This window comes from Herpailurus yagouaroundi, unplaced genomic scaffold (assembly GCF_014898765.1).
Source record: "Herpailurus yagouaroundi ecotype Mexico unplaced genomic scaffold, PumYag 181, whole genome shotgun sequence".
Lineage (NCBI taxonomy): Eukaryota > Metazoa > Chordata > Mammalia > Carnivora > Felidae > Herpailurus > Herpailurus yagouaroundi.
Window position 1 is genome coordinate 7309114 of NW_024412412.1, and position 19607 is coordinate 7328720.

The 19607-nt window shown below is 38.5% G+C and overlaps 1 protein-coding gene across 11 annotated transcripts in view; it reads left to right on the forward strand.

Annotated features, from left to right (window-relative positions):
* Nucleotides 1-19607, forward strand: part of WDR17 (WD repeat domain 17) — a 113526-nt gene that overhangs the window by 60067 nt on the left and 33852 nt on the right. For 10 of the 11 annotated variants that reach the window (XM_040489850.1, XM_040489852.1, XM_040489853.1 and 7 more), the window contains 7 exons: nucleotides 2345-2596; nucleotides 4557-4679; nucleotides 7303-7487; nucleotides 9512-9680; nucleotides 12268-12359; nucleotides 14791-14873; nucleotides 16509-16595. In XM_040489850.1, coding sequence (XP_040345784.1) covers nucleotides 2345-2596; nucleotides 4557-4679; nucleotides 7303-7487; nucleotides 9512-9680; nucleotides 12268-12359; nucleotides 14791-14873; nucleotides 16509-16595 — 991 coding nt within the window. The remainder of the gene's footprint in view (nucleotides 1-2344; nucleotides 2597-4556; nucleotides 4680-7302; nucleotides 7488-9511; nucleotides 9681-12267; nucleotides 12360-14790; nucleotides 14874-16508; nucleotides 16596-19607) is intronic. The other variant, XM_040489855.1, reaches the window with a different exon arrangement.

A 19607-nucleotide genomic window follows, 5' to 3' on the forward strand; every position in this document is an offset into this window, starting at 1 on the left:
TTTTTTTTTTTTATCCTCATAATAGGAATGTTTTCATTGAATTGACTTTGGTGTTATTCCAAGGATGTGCATTAATCAAATTTGCATGGTTTTATTTTAGGAACGTTGATGACATTGTCCCTATGTAATGCTGTGTTCCCTTTTTGAAAACACACGGGACACATGTATTGCTGGTCTCATTTCTGGGAAAAGTTGTGCTTCTCCTGAGCACATTTTTTTTTGTGTCTTTTTGTTTTATTTTTATCCTGTGGACCCTGAATTATGTAACCTTTCTTGATTTCTTTCCACTTTGCTTGGGCTGCTGGTCTCAAAATGAAAATTTGAACAGATATGTGTATTATACATTATCCTCATTATTTTATTTTTCGGCCCTAGTTTTCCTTTGCCCCAGTTTTTGTTTTTCATACAGAAATTGTCAACCTCATCTTCTTACTGAGTCTTTTCATACACTCCTGTCCTCATCTGACAACACAAGTTGTCTGATATTTGTATAATAAAATGGAACATAAATAATAGTAACATAAATACATATAAAATAATGAAAGTATTATCAGCTCTTGTTCTAATGCCTGGCTGTAAAATTTTACAGCTTTAGCTTTCTATTTTTTAATAATAAAAATGTTGGTACTAGACAGAATAGGAAGCAATGGCTATAACTCATAATCATTTTGACTGTATGGGGCTTTGAAGCAACCCAATTTCAATATTTAGCATTTACTCTTTTTTTTTTTTTTTTTGAATGCTGGAATATTTTTAATAAGCCATTGATATTAACTGTCATATGCAAATACCTAAAAATTACTTAAGAAATAACTAGTACAACTTAGGTGAATCATTTTTCTTCTTCTCTCTGGCTTACAGTGAATAGCTATTTTAATATTCATTACTGTTTTTTATATCAAATAGCACTTTAGCAAGGTGCTTATTTGGGGCAAGAAGAGCCAAACTTTTCTTGATGATGATTGCAAAAATTTGATAAATTTTGATGAAACATCACATGTGCCTTCTATGATTTTATGTGTAAAAATTCTAAATAAAATTCTGCCCTTGTAAGATGAGCATTATGAAGATCAGTGTATTCTGACAAATTTACTCCCAGGCCAGAAACTGTAAGGTGTTCAGTTCACTTGACAGATATATCCAAGGAAATTTATTTTTTCTGCTTTTATAATCTGGTACGTTGAAAAACAATGTGTAATGATGAGATTACAGAAAGGGCTCTGGTGTCTGTCAGTGGGGTATGGTTTAGTAAACACGCTTTGCAGGGTTTATAGTGCTCAGGAGGAGTGGGTTCTTTGTGTTAACATCATGGCCTCTGAATTCTGTTGTTTCACTGCCGGTCTTCTGGGAACCGAGGCCGGCTAATTGGAGCCCTGTGTGGTGTATCAGCAGAAGCATGTTTTCCCTCTTGCCAGTTGTAGCTCAGTTGGGACGGCACAAGAGGATTGTTTGATCGTTCTTTGCTTCATTCGGTTCCACACGTTTTATGTCCCTGTTTTTCTGGCTGCCTTATTTGTACCTGATGTCGGGAGTGAGTTATGGTCACGACAGATGCTCTGATGCACGAGGAGGGACAGTAAATACCGATACGCTGCTTCTAAGAGGCCCTCCCGTTCTTAGCCCTGTAAGCAGCTAACTCCCTTAATCTTTAACAAAACTGCAAGCTAAGGATTGTTCTGTTCTCCATCATACAAATGAGGAACCCGAGTACACAGAGACTCGGTGTCCTGTCCGAGAACGCAGCTAGTCCGTGGTGGAACCAGGCTTTGCCCCCAGGCAGTCCACTGCCCAGTCTGTGCTTTTAATCACTCCAGGGTGCTCCTCTTGGTAAGCACGTCCCCGCCCCTACACACTGTAGTTGTAGTAGTTGATGACAAGAGCATTGGTATTCTTTATCTGCGTCTTTTTCCTTTGGCGTTTTGGGAACAAACAGAAGCATTTGGGCTCTAGGGATTGCGGCTGAGGCTTCCACATCCTCCTGCGCTCAAGTGTCCATGGTGACTTCTGCACACAGATGCCAGACTTCAGCACTATGCAGAGAGAAAATTAATAGGATCGCAGTTACTGATTTTCTTTTCTTTTTAAATGTTTTTATTTATTTTTGAGGGAGAAAGAGAGCACGCACGCGCCGGGGAGGGGCAGAGAGAGGTACACAGAGAAGCCACAGCAGGCTCTGGGCTCTGAGCTGTCAGCACAGAGCCTGACACGGGGCTTGAACCCACGGACCGCGAGATCACGACCTGAGCTGAAGTCGGGTGCTTAACCGCCTTAGCCACCCAGGCGCCCCTCAATAATTTTCTTTTGAGCATTGTGTTTAAAATCTTTCTTCTTTATATTTTAATAGGTAGTAAAAGTCAGAAACATGTTCTGAGACCTGACTCTCTTGAAGGGACAGATGAAGAAGATCCAGTGACAGCCCTGGAATGGGACCCGCTGTCTACCGATTATCTCCTTGTGGCTAATTTGCACTTTGGAATTCGCCTGCTAGATTCGGAATCCCTTTATTGCATCACAACATTTAATTTTCCCAGTGCAGCGGCTTCTGTCCAGTGCTTGGCCTGGGTTCCCAGTGCTCCCGGGATGTTTGTCACTGGAGGTGAGTTTACCCTGGTCCCCAGAGTTTTAAATATATGTTTATTCTTTAATGGAGTCAGGGAAATGATACCCTTTTATTGGTTAATTTTGTGTAAAATGAATTAATATCCCAGTATTATTTATTACAGTAAATGCCTAGTTTACTTTCCTTTATATTGTGTGTCATTAACATAATGATAAAAACGAAATTAAGGCCCAGTTTTCCAGGTTTTTGATAATAAACTGGAATATAGTCTGTATGAGCACACATGTACACACACGTGCGCTCGGGTTTTTGTGTTCACGTGCATACAGAGCACACGGACAATACAGTTTCGGGCATGGAAGGATGACGGGAAAAGTACTGACTAGAAAAACGGTTGACCTGGCTGGGAGCTTGTTTCCTCACCGGTGATTTTGGTTGTCGGGGACCACGGGTACCGAGAGAGACCAAGGCATTTTCAGCGTAGGTTGGAAATGAAAGTGGAATTTATTACCATGGCTACAACAGAAGCCCCTTCGTGGTTGCCTAATTGTGAGAGAATTGGTAAAGCTCAGAAGTGATGGGAAGGGAAAATGAGGGCATCCAAAATGGTAATTGAGGGTTAAATAACTACTGGTGTTGTTTACTTAGGGTCCAAGAGAGAAGTCTCTGAAAGGCTGAGCACTTTGAGCTACTGGGTGACTACCTCCCACATTTGCTTCATGTGTGATAAGAGAGTTTTCACGCTGCCCACCGTCTTAAAGAAATTCTTTACATCCTTCAGTACTTACGTCACACATGGAAGTGCAGGGAGTCTCACTTAAATAATCGCAATGGCCTTTCACTTCCTAGGATGTAATTGATGACAGACATGAACATTTTCAGTATGCTTTCGTTACTACGGAGTTAAAATTCACATACAATAAAACAGCATTTTGAAGTGTAGACTTCAGCGACTTCTGTAGGCGCAAAGTTGTACATCCGTTCCCACCACCTCCTGCCACAACATTTTGTCGTTGCCCCGGTAGACTCTGTAACCATTAGCAGGCACTCTCCGTCAGCTGCTGTCCACAGCCCCAAGTGCACACAGGAGTGCATGTCAACTGCTGAACTGCTCGCTCTCTCTGGATTTACCTACCCCAGACATTTCCGAGAACTGGAATGATTCAGTGCATGTGTCTGGCTTCTTTGACTTAACCGTAAAGTTTTCAAGGTTCATCCATGTTGCAGTGCGTGTCTGTACTTCATTCCTTTTTGTGCAAGGATACTACTCCATTGTGTGGCCATACCACACTTGGTTTAGCCATGTATCAGTTGACAGACATTTACCTTCTTTCCACTTTTTTTTTTTTTTTTGCTGTCGTAAATAATGCTGTGATGAACGTTTGCCTACAGATTTTTGTGTGGACGTGTTTATTGTTCTGTTGGGCGTATGTGTGGGAGTGCAGCTGGCAAGTCCTAGGCTGGCTTTCATTAATCATGTGAGGCACTGCCAGAATATTTTCCAAAGTAGCTTGTATATAACAGGTGGGATTTTTTGGAAGGGAGAGAGCTTTCTGACTTGTCCTTAGGTAGTCCTTGTTTGCTGACAAGCGGGCGAGGGAGCATTTTACCAGCATTTGAAAGACAAAATATTACTTAGTGTTAGCGGTGGACAGTTTCTTTAGATGGCTTTCCTGAAGCAACTGTGGCAGTGGGCTGCCTTTTTTGTGATCAGACTCGGATAATAACCTTTTCAGGGGATACTGCCAAGGTAGGCAGTCTTTCACCCTAGGAGAGGATTTGGAACAGAAAAGTGAAAGCAAAACGAGCCAAAAATGTAAAGGATGAGTACTGTTTCACCTGTTTCTCTGTGTTATTGTGCAATATTGTTTGAAGAGTGTTGATAAGTGGTGCTAAGAATCTACAAGTTGAGGTCTTTGTTATTTCTTTTATGTCTGGGCATTTCATATTTCAAATAATATTCGTTAATACAATGCTGTTTTCTTCATCCGACTAGATTCTCAAGTGGGTGTTTTGCGTATTTGGAATGTTTCACGAACAACACCTATAGATAATTTTAAACTAAAGAAAACAGGGTTTCACTGCTTACATGTACTTAATTCTCCTCCAAGAAAAAAATGTAAGTAAAAATATCATCAAAATGTACTATTTTAAAATGTCAGATTTGTTGCTATCAAATGAAGTGACTGATATAATGATATATAGACATACCAAATACTATATGCTCCTGAAAAGCAGATTTTTAAAAATAGCCTTTGACAATGTATGTACTAAAGGACCCGTTAAGGCCACATAATATCTAATATTACTAAGTTGAAAATGTTTAGAGCCAAGTTACATTTTTTAAATGCTAATGAATTTAAAAAGAGGAAAAAATGCTAATGAGAATGTTAAGATAATCTCAAATTATCTACATGGGGAAAATGAAGCAATGATCATTGTGAAAATAGCAAATATCGAGAGTAATGGGATCAAATAAAATTGGTCTGAACTAGGACATTTTGTGTCTTACCTGTGGCTCTTTTACAATCTGTAGGGTTTATAAGAAAGTCGAAAGAACCCAAATGCTTGAAACCTAGGCTCTGGAACATATGTTACATGTGTGAATACCAGTTGTCACTGGACTCATAGCTGCTATTTAGGATATTATTTATTTTTGTCTACCTTTTTTCTCGATTATCTTTTGTTGCTTTTTAATGAAGATAAATAATAAAATACACTTAAGCTCTAAAGGAAACCGTCTGGCGTGTGGGGGAGGTTTAGAATTTTTCCTAATTCAAATTAAGGGAGGGAAAAGAGATTGACTTCCTGTTAAGTCCATCATGATTGCTCCATGTGGCTCGTAGTGCTTTCATTTTTGTGTGGATCGGAGAAAAACATGGGGAAGGGAGTTTAATGATCGAGCGTTCAAGAGTTCGTGACGCCTCCTTACTGCTGTCCCTCTTTAGAATACAATAAAAAATTAGCACGACCTAATCAAAGTCCTATGGTTTGGGTTGCAAATTTGGTATCGAACTTAGTGGGTGACGCAAGTAGGGGAAGGTCTCTGTGTTGGCAGAGCTTTCATACATTTCCAGGCTTTCCATACATTTAAGCTTTGCTGTGCAGGCCTAACACTCCTGGATCCTGGAAACTGGAGGGGACAGAACCATTAGGGCCAGACAAGTCCTGTGCTGGAGGCCAGCATATCCATGCATCCTGTATTTTTTTTGAAGTTATTTGTGTTTAGTTGCTACCATGGGATGACTGAACTATTACAGTTTCTCTTCTTTCATATTTTTTTATTATTACAAGGGTTGCCCCTGCCCATTAGAGATAATACCAAAAATAAAAAGAAGCACATAGCCATCTTGTGATTTTTTAGTAGATCACTTCAGGCTACTTGTTGTTAGATATCTATCTCATTCCTCTCCCCTCCTCAATTTTTTAATGTAACAAAATGTGGAATAAAAAAAAATATGTGAAAATGAAAACTTTCAAATGTAGACATAGTCACCAAATTCTTCAAAAAGGTAAGTTATAGATACATAGGTACATAAAAGATGTCACAGTGGGCACCTGGGTGGCTCAGTCGTTTAAGCATCCGACTTCGGCTCAGGTCATGATCTCGCGCTTTGTGGGTTCGAGCCCTGCATCCGGCTCTGTGCTGACTGCTCAGAGCCTGGAGCCTGCTTCAGATTCTGTGTCTCCCTGTTTCTCTGCCCACCCCCCCTCACACTCTGTCTCTCTCTCCTTCAAAAATAAACATTAAAAACAATTTTTTTAAATGTCACAATCACCCATAATGTCAGCAAATTAAAATATTAGAATAACCAGCCATGGAACATACTAATTTTAACCAAACTGTCAGCAGAATTTTGTTGAACCAAATGCCTTTTTTGTTATTCATGGTTTATGCTAGTTTGGGCTTCCTGTAATTCTCAGATTCTGAGAAATGAATATTATCAAATTGAATGTAGTAAGGAAGGCTTTATTTGGATCAAAAAGAACTTACTGGAAAATATTTATTTATATTCCACTATTTAACTAATATAGATTGGTCTGATCATTTACAGCAGTGTCATTACTTTGATTTGTGTTTGCAAGAAAATATTCACATTCTAAGGCAAAACTTCTTGAAAGAAGACCAAATATGAGGCAAAGAATATAATCGAAAGTTGAGAAATGGGAATATATGAACAGTAAAGATAAACCTAAGGAAGAAGAAAGAAAAATTGCGATGTAAATGTACGTCAGAGTTGTGATGCTTAATTTGGGTGCTAAATTTGAATTATAAATAATGTCAAAAATATTTTCATTGGATTGGAAGTTAGTGGAAGAGCGTTATTAGCCTTAAAATAAAAACATTCATGCATGTTTGTGTCTGTAGAGGGGAAGTAAGCCGTTAGTCAGCATTTTGAGAGAAGATTCTAATTAAAAAATAATCATGCTGTGCTTTAATTTATGGGGAGATAAGAAACCCAGTATTCACCACATATTGTGGTTCCTCACTCAACTAATTTTCATCCGTTTTTTTCCACCTGCACGTTTATACATATCCTTGCAAAATCACCTCCACCTCTACATAGATGTGCGTATGGTTTTTGACAGTGCTGCTGAATTACTCCTGTGGCAGAAAATACGGTTATCGTCTAACGGTTTATTGATATAAATTCTGGATAAAAGGAAACAAAGGGACATCTTTATAAACTATGGGAAGCCGTTGGTATAAATACTTACTTGTTTATTCTTTTCATTTTTAGTTTCAACCCAGTCTCCAACTAAAAATCATTATACGTCCTCAACAAGTGAAGCAGTTCCTCCCCCAACTTTGACACAGAATCAAGCATTTTCTCTTCCTCCCGGTCACGTCGTGTGCTGTTTCTTGGATGGTGGGGTTGGGCTTTATGACCTAGGAGCCAAGAAGTGGGATTTTCTTAGGGACTTGGTAAGTCATTCCTTCCTTTATACACAACACTTATTTTGTGGTAGCATATGATAATTACTTTTACTTGCATATTAATATTGTTAAAATTATTTTTGCAAAGAATTGTATGTTAGGACCTTATCTTGGTTGGCTGCAACATTTTAGAATTTTATATAGAATGATAAGAAAACTATTATGTTTCTTAAAATTCTAAGCATTAAACTTCATTAGTATTTAGTTTTATCATGATTACTGCACATGGTTGGTAGTGTTCCCGTTTTTGTGTACACCCTGTGGATCCTTCATGTAGTATTGGGAAATTACATTTCTGTACTGTATGTTGGAAGCAAAATAAGAAACCAGTATTCTTTCAGAAGGAAGGACAAGTCCAAGCTTTGTTGTTCATATCTGTGAAATGAATAAGGTTGAGTTCAGTGTTCTCCTAAGATTTATTGTTATCGAATCAGTACAATAAATCTGTTGATTCTGTGAACTTCTGTTCTTGTGATCATTAAGCCCCTGTGTAAAATAGAATACAAACTCGCTGTGGACTCATGTTTTTGTCTGATTTTTTATCCCCATGACATGAAATCATGCCTGCCATACAGCCAGACTTTATTAAATTTAGTTGAATGAAGGCATATAATTATATCGTGTTGCATTAGACTGATCCAGATACTTAAGAAACCTTGAAGTGTTGGTTGGTTTTCTGTAGAAAAACTTAGAAAAGGGATCTAGAGCTATAATTGCCCTGGTTAAAAAAAAAAAAATTTTTTTGAGGGAAACAATCGCTAATCCTGTATCATTTTAGGACATGTTTAATTTCATCTTCCAAAAAAATGGAAAGGTAACCAAAAAAAATGTTGTAACAATGTGTAGCTTAGTTATTTTTAAATATTGCATTTGTAGATTTTTTCTAGACTATTTAATTTTCTTTCCATGTAAATTATTTCCCAGTGTGGTGAACTCTTCTTATACTTCAGATTACCATTTGCTTACAAAATAATTTATGAAAGGGAAGAGAGAAAAATACAAAACTACATTTAAATTTGTAACAACTTCTATTAGCAAAGGAGTAGTCATGCCATCGAAGTTCAGTAGAGTTTCTATTGAGAATGTGTCTTCATTTCGAAATGTTTTATTTAGAAAACGTTTTATAGTTCTAAAAAAACAGTCCTTGATTATAAATTATTGCACTGGCTCCTTTCATTTTGATAATGTCTGCCAGTCTGAAGAGACAGTGATTTTTTTTTCCTTACAATTTTTAAAGAATAAAGTTGTTAGAAAATTTGGAACAAGACTAATTAAAAACCAAAGCTATGCTGGATACTTTTCAATTCTCCCAAAATCATGACGTTCTTTTGGCGTACATCATGGTATAAAAGAGAATAGTTGCATTCAAGGACCTATAGTTTCAGTTTTATCTTCGTCTTTTATTATGCTACCGGAAAGACACAGTAACTGTTAATAGTTAATTACTTTATACATTTCTTTTCTTTTAGTATTTTTATTTATTTTTTGAGACACATAGCGCACAAGCTGGGGAGGGACAGAGAAAGGGGGTACAGAGGATCTGAAGCAGTCTCCAGTCTCTCTGCTGACAGCAGAGAGCCCGATACAGGACTTGAACTCATGACTGTGAACTCATGACCTGAGCTAAAGTCAGACACTTAACTGACTGAGCCACCCAGGCGCCCACTTTATAAATCTCTGGAATATAATAATCAGAAAAGACATGTTTTGTGTTTTTGAATTGAAGTTGACAAAGGACACCTGGGAATTTTTTTGTATTTTGTTGCTGATTTGAGGTATTGTGGTTGAATAAAATCTGTATCTGTATAAAAGAGTATAGTAATAACAGCACAGAGAACATTCAACCACAGCAGCGATTCTCATTTTGTATTACCATGTTAGTATATATTGTCTATTTTAACATGAATGTTTGAAACCGTGGTCCATGTGTCACCTGATTAGACACTGTCATTTGTTCATGAATCACATGAATTGTCCCCAGTAGTTCTGACTTCTTTGTGCTGCATTCTCAGGGGCATGTGGAAACAATCTTTGACTGCAAATTCAAACCCGACGACCCCAATCTTTTGGCGACAGCTTCATTTGATGGCACCATAAAAGTCTGGGACATAAACACGTTGACAGCCGTGCACACGTCCCCGGGGAACGAAGGCGTTGTTTACTCCCTCTCATGGGCTCCAGGTAAGGCTCAGCTCATTAAAATAGAGAATACAATTAAATGAAAAAAAAAAAAATACAGCTAAATGACTTTCTTAACTTCTGTTTTCGTTTGGGTTATATTCTTCTCTCAATGCCATCTTGCTCCAGATGACTGTAGAGGCAAATAAGTTCTAGTATGTATGTTGGTTCTGTTTTTGTGGGGTTTAGGAATAGACTTCCCCTGCAGGTCCGTTGATTTCGGAGCCCTTCTATGTGACATAATCATTTACGAAAACCACAGTCAGTAAGGGTCCTCTTGACCCTTCTGGTTTTAGTTGCATTTGTATAGCTGTGCCTTGAAAGGTACAACACATTTTATATGATAAAAGTTTTCCTTAAAATTTTCATATGAGCCAAACACATGAAAGTAAAAAAAAATAATAATAAAAAATTATAATCCATATCTTTCCCTGATACAGCTATTTGTAAATATGAATGATTATATAATCATCACAGTTCCATTGTGACTATGTAATTCTATATAAAGTTCACCTTTGTAATATTGAAGAACTGTTATTGCCAGAATAGGGTCTTTTGTTTTGATCTCAGAAAGATGCTGTCTTTATACCTTCCTGTACATAAAGGAGAGAAGAGATGTCCTTGAAACTTCTGACATTTGTTTTCAAAACATTATTGCCCTATAATAAATCACTTTACACACCTAAATGAATTTTTCACTTTATAAAGTATATAGAATGTTTTCCTTACTTGTGCTAACGGTGACCTATGAATTTAAAATCCACATATAACCAGGATATAGCTTTTTGTGAGATTATCTTTTCATGCACAGGGATGATTAGCCTTGAATTTATAGGCTATCGAGGGTTTTAGACATCTTCAGAGATTCTGGGAGTCTCTTGGATTTTATGCATAAAAGTTTTAGCATATGTGTGTATGTGCCAATGTCTGTCAAAGATTATCTTAGGAATCAGATTTTTCATAGAGGTCTGTGATACAAAAAAGGCTAGGAACCTACTGCTGTTTTATTTAGCCCTTATGTCTAACAATCAGGAGAAGATCCAGAAGCCGATTTTACTTCAAACTCTTAATGACAGTAGTTGTTCTTTTAAGAACATACTTAGTGCCAATATGCATACAAGGCTAATTGAAAACAAAAAGTTACTTCACTGATTAAAAGACCTAACTAGGTCTCTTACCTGCTGCCTTATTCACATTTCATTTCAATTTTATCTTTTGTGATGACCAACATTTATTAAAGAGGGTCTGAGGTCAGCGAGGTTGAGTAACTTACCCAAGGTTATGTGCGTAGTGGGTGGTGGTGGAATCAAGGTGTGAACAGCTGTCAGTTTGACTTTGAAGCCTGTGTTCTCGGTCAGTGCCATATGCTTCTGCTTAGCAGGGCCCCTGGCTAGGGAGGCAGGAACTGGGTCAGCCGATGCAGTGACATAGCACTATGGCAGCTAGTAGCTGGATAGTCTTCCTCCTACAGAATGTTATAGAAGTCTCAACCCTAAAACTTAAATAGAAATTCTAAGTGTAAAAACCATTGTTTGAAATCGTAACCCAGAACCTAATATTACTGAAAAGCATTATTTCACTCTACACTGAGAATTTGCCTGAAGAAAGTAAACATGTTGGAAAATGGAAATTCTTAAGTTTTTTTTCTTTGATATTTTGAAATGTGATTACCGATGAATTGCTCTTTAGTTAAGTATGGAGAAAATTTAAAAGGCTAATGCAGGTCGATAGGAAGTAGAGTAGAGAGGATTGTGTAACTTGCCATAATTTTAGAGTAGCTACCGCAGGAAAAGAAAAAAAAGTGCAGATTTATGTAGAAGCTTCTCCCCAGTAATTTGAGAACCCAAAGGGGTAGCAGAATGAAAATACTAGAAACATGGTAAGGACTTATATTTTTTTTAAGTTTCTAATAATTTATCATTTCCTCCATGTTTTTACTCCATGTTTTACTCCTAGGTAGCACATGGCAACTCTTCCTTTCTTTTAATGGACAAAGTCTCTCTTTGTCTGCCTTGCAAAAAATACTTAAGTCCTAGACCATTTACTAACTTAGCAGCAGTTTGATTTTCACAGATTTTTTATTTCTTAAAAAGATAATTTATGTTTTTTTTATTTTTTCTATGATTCTGCCTACAGAAGTGCTTTCCTAACCCCTCCCCCAAAATTAACTAGGTGTAAGATAAAGAAAATTGTAAGCACTGATGGGAATGTGATAATATTCAGCAATTATTGATAGTTTTTGTATTTGTGATTGTGATAGTTTGTTCATGTCAATGAAAGAGTCTCTTAGACATCCATACTGAGGTATTTACTGATGAAATGATACAGTGTCAGAGATTTGTTCCCATGCAACCCAGGAGGGACTATGGACAAAACAAGATTGACTGTGGTTTGGTAATTGTTGAAACTCTCGGATGGTTACATTCATTATACTCTTCTCTGTTGGCATATACTTCATAATTTCCATTATAAAACATTTAAAAAGAACTGTTAATACAAAGTACAAGTCTTACTTTTTAAAAAATTACATTTTGAAAAGAATTACGTATGTGTCAAACATTGTATCATGTCTAACCAATTGTTTCCTAAGGTGACTTAAACTGCATTGCTGGTGCAACGTCCCGAAATGGTGCTTTTATTTGGGATGTGAAAAGGGGCAAAATGGTACAGCGATTTAATGAGGTAAGGTTTATTTTTTGCTAGCTGAGTAGTATGATGGCTTATACTGCCTCATGTTTTGTAAATGTTTTTCTCTCTTAATTTAATAATCACCAGATGACATTGTGTTCTGTCCCTTAGAAAAAAATCCAAGAGAACATACACATGTTGAAATGAACTCTGAAAAATGTAGATGGGTCTAAGATGTAAAAATTCTCCTAAAATTGCATTAGAGATTCAAAGGAATTCTTTTTCTTTTTTTAATGTTTATTTCTGAGAGAGGGACAGAGCATGAGTGGGGGAGGGGCAGAGAGACAGGGAGGCACAGAGTCAGAAGCAGGCTCCATAGGCTCCATCCTCTGAGGTGTCGGCACAGAGCCTGATGCGGGGCTCGAACTCAAAAACCGTGAGATCATGACCTGAGCCAAAGTCGGTTGCTCAACCGACTGAGCCACCAGGCGCCCCTAGAAATTCAAAGGAATTCTGAATCCTCCTCCACAGAATTGTCTAGGCAGATACTCAATTGGTTGTCGTCAAAAGACCGAACTCAGAACAAGTCCAAAATTACGGCCTGAATTCTGTTACTAACCAGCTTCTGACACCGGCAGAGTCATTTAATGTCTTGAACTGGGTTCTTCGCCTGTGAGATGGTGAAGTTGGATTATACGGTTTCCTGGATTTCCTTCCACTTCTCAAATTCTGTTGTTCCACGGCAAGCACGAAAACCTCCCCTCTTCCTGCTTGCAGTGTCTCAGATCGTACTTGACTTCTGCCTGGAGTTAAATTGCCAGCCCGTATTCTACAGAGTACCACTGATATTTGGAAACCACGTGATCTTGTTAGAATGTGTTAGGTGTGAATCAAGGGAAATAGGAACAGCCTCTCTCGCCATTTCAAAATTTCAGTCATTTCAAATGATTGCTATTAAAGTTTATTGAATATATAATTCATTTGAAAATGGTTTATATTTCAGGCTTTCAAACCACTTATGCAAAATCTGATATTCCCACAAGGGTTAAGCAGCTTCGATGTTCTAGGGGACACTCAAGTAATGCGGCAAATGCAGCATATTAGGGAAAGGTTACCCACGACCTGTAAGCAAAGACGAAGCCTTGACGAAGGACCATGTAGTTACAACCCTCCCTTTCTCTGCATCACAATACTTCCCTTTCAGCTGTGCCCCCAACCTGCCCTCTTCCCTCCCACCAAGAACACTACCTATCCCATAGTGGTCATGTAAAAAGAAAAGAAGAACTCGAGAAAGAAACTTTTGGCCTTAATTGAAAAATGTTATCCTTAGGTGTCAGTCCTGTTGATCTCTTCTAAGAGCATCTTGGCATCTGTGACCTCAAATAGGTGTCCATCAGTGCCACCGCGGCCCGTCCGGCCTCCAGCAGCCCTGCATCCTGGCATCGGGGCCGTCTCTCATGTCCATACGGGAAGACTCCCGGCATTCAGTAGCATAGTCGAGACTGATCTAAAAAGTGCCTGCCTCTAGGATGATAAATATGGGGCAATGCCAGCTTTAATTAACCGAGTTAGGTACGGTCTTCAAGCCGTAAGTGCACTTTCCTTGGGACAAACAAGGCTGACGGAAGGCCTCCACTCCTTCAACTACATGAGTATAGAGACCACCTCCATTTTTGTACCCGTCGTTACACAGCTGCCTGCCTCAACCCCCGAAGAGGAAAAAAGAGCCAACTAGAGACCATTTTAGTAAAGGAGTCTTAAAACTCAGGGTAAGAAGTTACTTTAGTCTCTCCCTAGCAGCAGCCACAATTGAACTTAAAGTTAAATGAAAGTTGGAAATGGATTGATTGCAACTTTTATTCGCCCATATCCCTGTTGATGAATGACGTTCCCATGAATAATATACTCCTTGCGGTTTTAAAAATCTTTATCATGCTCCCTGTGACTCTGTCCCTTCCCCGTCCCCAGCCCAAGAATGTAGAGGAACAGGTCAGCATAGAGTGATTTGTTGTAGGAATAACCTTAAATCCATTCTCCTCTGTTTCTATAAAAATGAAACTTCGAAATTTAGAAGAACAGTCACTAATAACAATTTCTTGCAGTATTTCGTACACTGTAGTTGTAGCCCCTGGTTAGGAAGCAGATAGATAACTGTCTTCGTCTCGAGTGGCACTTCGGGGAAAGGCATTAAGCAGAGCTTTATTCTACAGACGGCCGAGGAAGCAGATTCTGCCTCTATGCCAGTGTCTGCAAAAAATGAGTAGAGCCACTCAATTTATACATCAAGACAGAGGTTTTGTTTCTTAAGTGTGATAGCTTTATTCATTTTAAAAGCATATACCCAGCTTTCTGCTGTTGACAATAATGCCTCTGTTAGTGTCATCTAGAGCAACTTCCTAATAGAAAAGCAATACAAGAAGTAAATAAATATGAGAAAAAAGGGGTGAATTATTTTTTATTGATAGGTATTTTGCATTTTTTGAAGCATGGAAAAAACGGAATATTCTGCGTTGCCTGGAGTCATAAAGATTCCAAAAGAATAGCCACCTGCAGTGGTGACGGTTTCTGGTAAGTACTGTGTATGAAGTTATCCTGTTTATAAAAAATACATTTGATAATACCGATTGTATCGTGTTAGCGCATACATCAAAACAGTCGGTGAGATCCCATTTGTACAGCGCTAGCAACTATCCTAAACATATATAAACCCATCTAGGCACATGCTGTGTTGCTCTACTGTATTAGTAATAGGAGTGCGGTGATGTTTAAAACCCATAAACCAATAATTCCTTTCTAAATGGAACTACGACCTGAGATGTAACTAAAATACTGTGAATTGCCTCAAAGAAACTTTAAGGACCTCTCACTAAGAGCCTAAATAATCCTCACCACATTTTTAAGGGAGTGGTATTCTAGTTTTACAAGTGGTTCAAGAGATAACAAGTGCTCTAGAAACTTGTTCACCTTTTGTAGCTGCTGTTATTTATAAAAGGATGAAAAGCCTTTGCAAGGAGGAATAAAGTAATACATGTGGGAGATGCCTTTTTTTAGGTGACTACTATCTTTGACCCTGTGTTTCAGAAGTATGTGCTTTCTTCATTCTGTTAAGTCCCAGGAAAAAGTAGGTTTCCAAGAAATGTATGGAAGGGAAGAATTGCCTTTGAGTTAAACAAATGTCTGTTAGCAAATGATGCTACCGTGGAGCTCTAAGCATTGTCATCTTTGACAGGTGGTGTAGACACACCTGGCTGTTGAGAATATAGTGAGCATTGCCTCCTGTTAGGTTCTGCAATCCCCAGCCCAATTTTCTCTTCCTCATTTTTAAATTTCAGTGAAAAAGATAGTTGTTATGGAAACCGAAGATCTTTTCACCAGGAAGTTAAAATTTTCAGAAATAACAATATTAGTGACTTTTTCCCCCTGAAAAGAACTATTTGCTGCTAATCGGTAAATAGCCAAATACAAGAGATGTGCCTCTGAGGTTTTTGGTTAGCTGATACACATTTAGCTTTCCCATGCACTGTCAGGACCCCGCTTATTTGATCAATACCACAGGCAGTGACTAAACGTTTGTAAGCATAGGTCACCACCACTCCCAGGTAGTTCCAGAAGTTTTCATTGGCCTAATGATGTTTGAGACGGTTTTTTCTAGAGACTTAGAAAAACCTGTAATACGTTAATTTATACACAGCTTTTTTTTTTTTTTTTTTTTAATGGAATCAATAGTCATTGCATTTTGGCAATGATATACAGTCGGGTGTTAGAACTTCTTTCTGGCATTAGAATTTGCCAGAAAAATGTTATAAGTTCTGTGTCTCGGGTTTGGTGTAATAGTACATGCAGCCGGCATTATAAATGGGTTGCCATAAATACGGATTTTGAACTGCTGAATTTTGAAGCTAAAAGTCAAATGCTTATGTCAGTTAGATCCTCATTTTCAAATACATGTATTAAACTAGGTGTTTCCTCAACTAATAGTTTCTAAATCAAAATTTATCACCTCCGAATTGAGTGGATCGCCATAATTAATAGTGTCCGATGTAAACATACTTATAATTGGTCATTACACCGTGCTTTTAAATGTTCCCTGTGCTTTGCAGACAAGGTCTCTATCCTTTTGAACTAAACCATTCTGGCTTTGTTTTTGTGAATAACGTATTTAGGGTGTTTTTTCTTCTATTAATATGTCACACTTGCTTTCAGCATTATCCGAACAGTTGACGGTCAAGTGTTGCACAGGTACAAGCACCCCGCTGCGGTGTTCGGTTGTGACTGGAGCCAGAACAACAAGTAAGAATTCTGCTCCCGAGATCAGTAAAAGCCTCGTAGCTTTTAAATAACCATGAAATTTAATGTTACTCCCATAGGTGGTACTCCTCACTCTTTTTAGGTAATGGTCGTTTTGCCTGGTCTTGTCATTGTTCGAGCTGATGCTCTAGGAAGAAGCAGAGGGCTAATTGATAAGAAGTGCAGAGCAAGTCTAATCTACATGTAGCTTCTCCACAGAGGTGTGGGCAGCCCTTTCCCTAAACCCACTCAGCGATCTCTCCCGTGGTTTTCTCCCACCAGGACTTTCCATCACTGCCCACTTCATGCCTATGCTGTGGCATTGGAGGACTTCCTCAAACGTAGAACCCGCATGCAGAGCTCTGAACGGTCATCCTTGCTTAAGGCCCTAGTGTACTCACCATATGAACGTCGGCTCAGATTTAAAAATTGATCCAATTTTTAAGTCAAACCCCTGGTAAAACCGATCCTTCAAGTCACCGCACTTCCAAGAATCTTGCGTTTCAGACCTCTCCTTAGGCTATATAAATTATACATAGAAATTCAGACTTTCTTTAGATATTGTGAAATAATGTAAAAACGAGACAGCTCATTTTCATACCACAGCTTTCCCTCATGCTGTCTCCCTTTATCTAGGATTTGCTCCCAGCCCCACACCCATACAATACAGCTCATCTGTACTGTATGTAGGTGATGTCCACCCCTGCTCTGGCTCTCAGGTCCAAACCACTTCTACAGAAAAGTGTTCTTTGACCCGTATTAGGTAAATTTCTCCTGTGATATCCTGGGAACACTTAACGTAATGAAATTAATTATAACAAATAAAGTTAAATAAATATTAGAGCAGAAATCAGTGATACAGGGTTGCCTAGCTGGTTGAGTCAGTGGAGCATGTGACTCTTGATCTCGGGGTTGTGAGTTCGAATCCCACACTGGGTGTAGGGATTACTTAAAACTAAAATCTTAAAAAAAGAAAAGAATGATATAGAAACTAAAAAAACAACCCCATAGAACAGATCAGTGAAAACAGGAACTGGTTCTTTGAAAAGATGAACAAAATTGGTAAACCTCATTCAAGACTCATGAAAAAAAGAGATGCCAAATAAAATTATTAACAAAAGAGGAGAAATAACACCCAACATCGCAGAAATACAAACAATTACAACAGAATATAATGAAAACCTATGTGCCAACAAATTGGACAACTTAGAAGGAATGGATAAATTCCTAGAAACATATAACCTACCAAAACTAAAGCAGGAAGAAATGAAATTTGAACAGACCAATTACCAGCAATGAAGTTGAATCAATAATCAAAAAACCCCAAAACAGAAGTCCAGGACCAGACGGCTTCACAGGCAAATTCTATCAAACATTTAAAGAGTTAGTACCTGTTTCTTCAAACTATTCCAAAAAAATACAAGAGAAAGGAAAACTTTCACATCCATTCTATGAGGTCAGTATCACCCTGATACCAAAATCAGGTAAAGACACCACAGGAGAGAGAACTGCAGGTCACTATCTCTCATGAATATAGAGGCAAAAATCTAACAAAATATTATTAGCAAACCAAATCCAACAATATTTTTTTAAAAAATTAGGAGCACATGGGTGGCTCAGTTGGTTAAGTGCTCAGGCCCTGATCTCATGGCTAGTGAATTGAGCCCTACATTGGGCTCTCTGCTGTCAGTGCAGAGCCTGCTTTGGATCCTTTGTCCTCCCCCACCCCTCTCTGCCCCTCCCCTACTCACATATTGTCTCTCTCTATCTCTCAAAAATAAACATTAAAAAAAATTCAGGGGCACCTGGGTGGTTCAGTTGGTTAAGCATCCGACTCAATCTCAGCTCGGGTCACGATCTCACGGTTCGTGAGTTCAAATGCTGCATCGGGCTACATGCTGTCAGTGCAGAGCCTGCTTGGGATTCTCCCTCTCTCTCTGTCCATCCCCTGCTTGCTCTCTCTCTCTCTCTCTCTTTCTTTCTTTCCCCCTCCGAATAAATAAACTTCCAAAAATTTTTTGAAAATCAGGGGAAACTGGCTGACTCAGTCTGTTAAGCATGCAACTCTTGATTTTGGCTTAGGTCATGATCTCAGGGTTGCATGATCGAGCCCTGTGTCAGGCTCTGTGCTAGGCATGGAGCCTGCTTAAGTTTCTCTCTCTCTTTCCCTACCCCTCACCCCCACTTATGTACTCACTCTCTCTAAAAAAAGAAAAAAGAAAAATCATACACCACGATCAAGTGGGATTTATTCCTGGAATGCAAGGGTGGTTCAGTGTTTGCAAATTTATCGATATGTTATATCAATAAGAGAAAGGATAAAAACCATATGATCATTTCAATAGATGCAGAAAAACCATTTGACAAAGTACAGCATCCATTCGTGATAACCCTGTGCAAAGTAGGCCTAGAGGGAACATATCTCCACATAATAAAGGCCATATATGAAAAACCCTCAGCTAACATCATACTCAGTGGTCAAAACTGAGAGCTTCTCCCCTAAGGTCAGGAAGAAGACAGGAATGTCCACTCTCACAACTGTCATTCAACGTAGTACTGGAAGTCCTAGCCACAGCAGTTAGACAACATGAAGAAATAAAAGGCATCCTAATTGGTAAGGAAGAAGTAAAACTCTAGTTCCAGATGACATGATACTGTATAAAGAAAACACTTAAGGCTCCACCAAAAAACTATTAGAACTGAAAAAAGAATTCAGTAAAATTGCAGGGTACAAAAATCAATATACCGAAATCTGTTGCATTCCTATACACTAATAATGAAGCAGCAGAAAGTGAACTTAAGGGGCCGCCTGGGTGGCTCAGTCAGTTGAGCATCCGACTCTTGATTTTGGCTCAGGTCATGATCTCACAGTTCATGGGATTGAGCCCCATGTTGGGCTCCATGCTTAGTGTGGAACCTGCTTGGGATTCTCTCCCTCTGCCACTCTCCCGTGCTCATTCTCTCTCTCTCTCTCTCTCTCTCTAATGAAAAAAAAAGTGACAATAAGAAAACAAT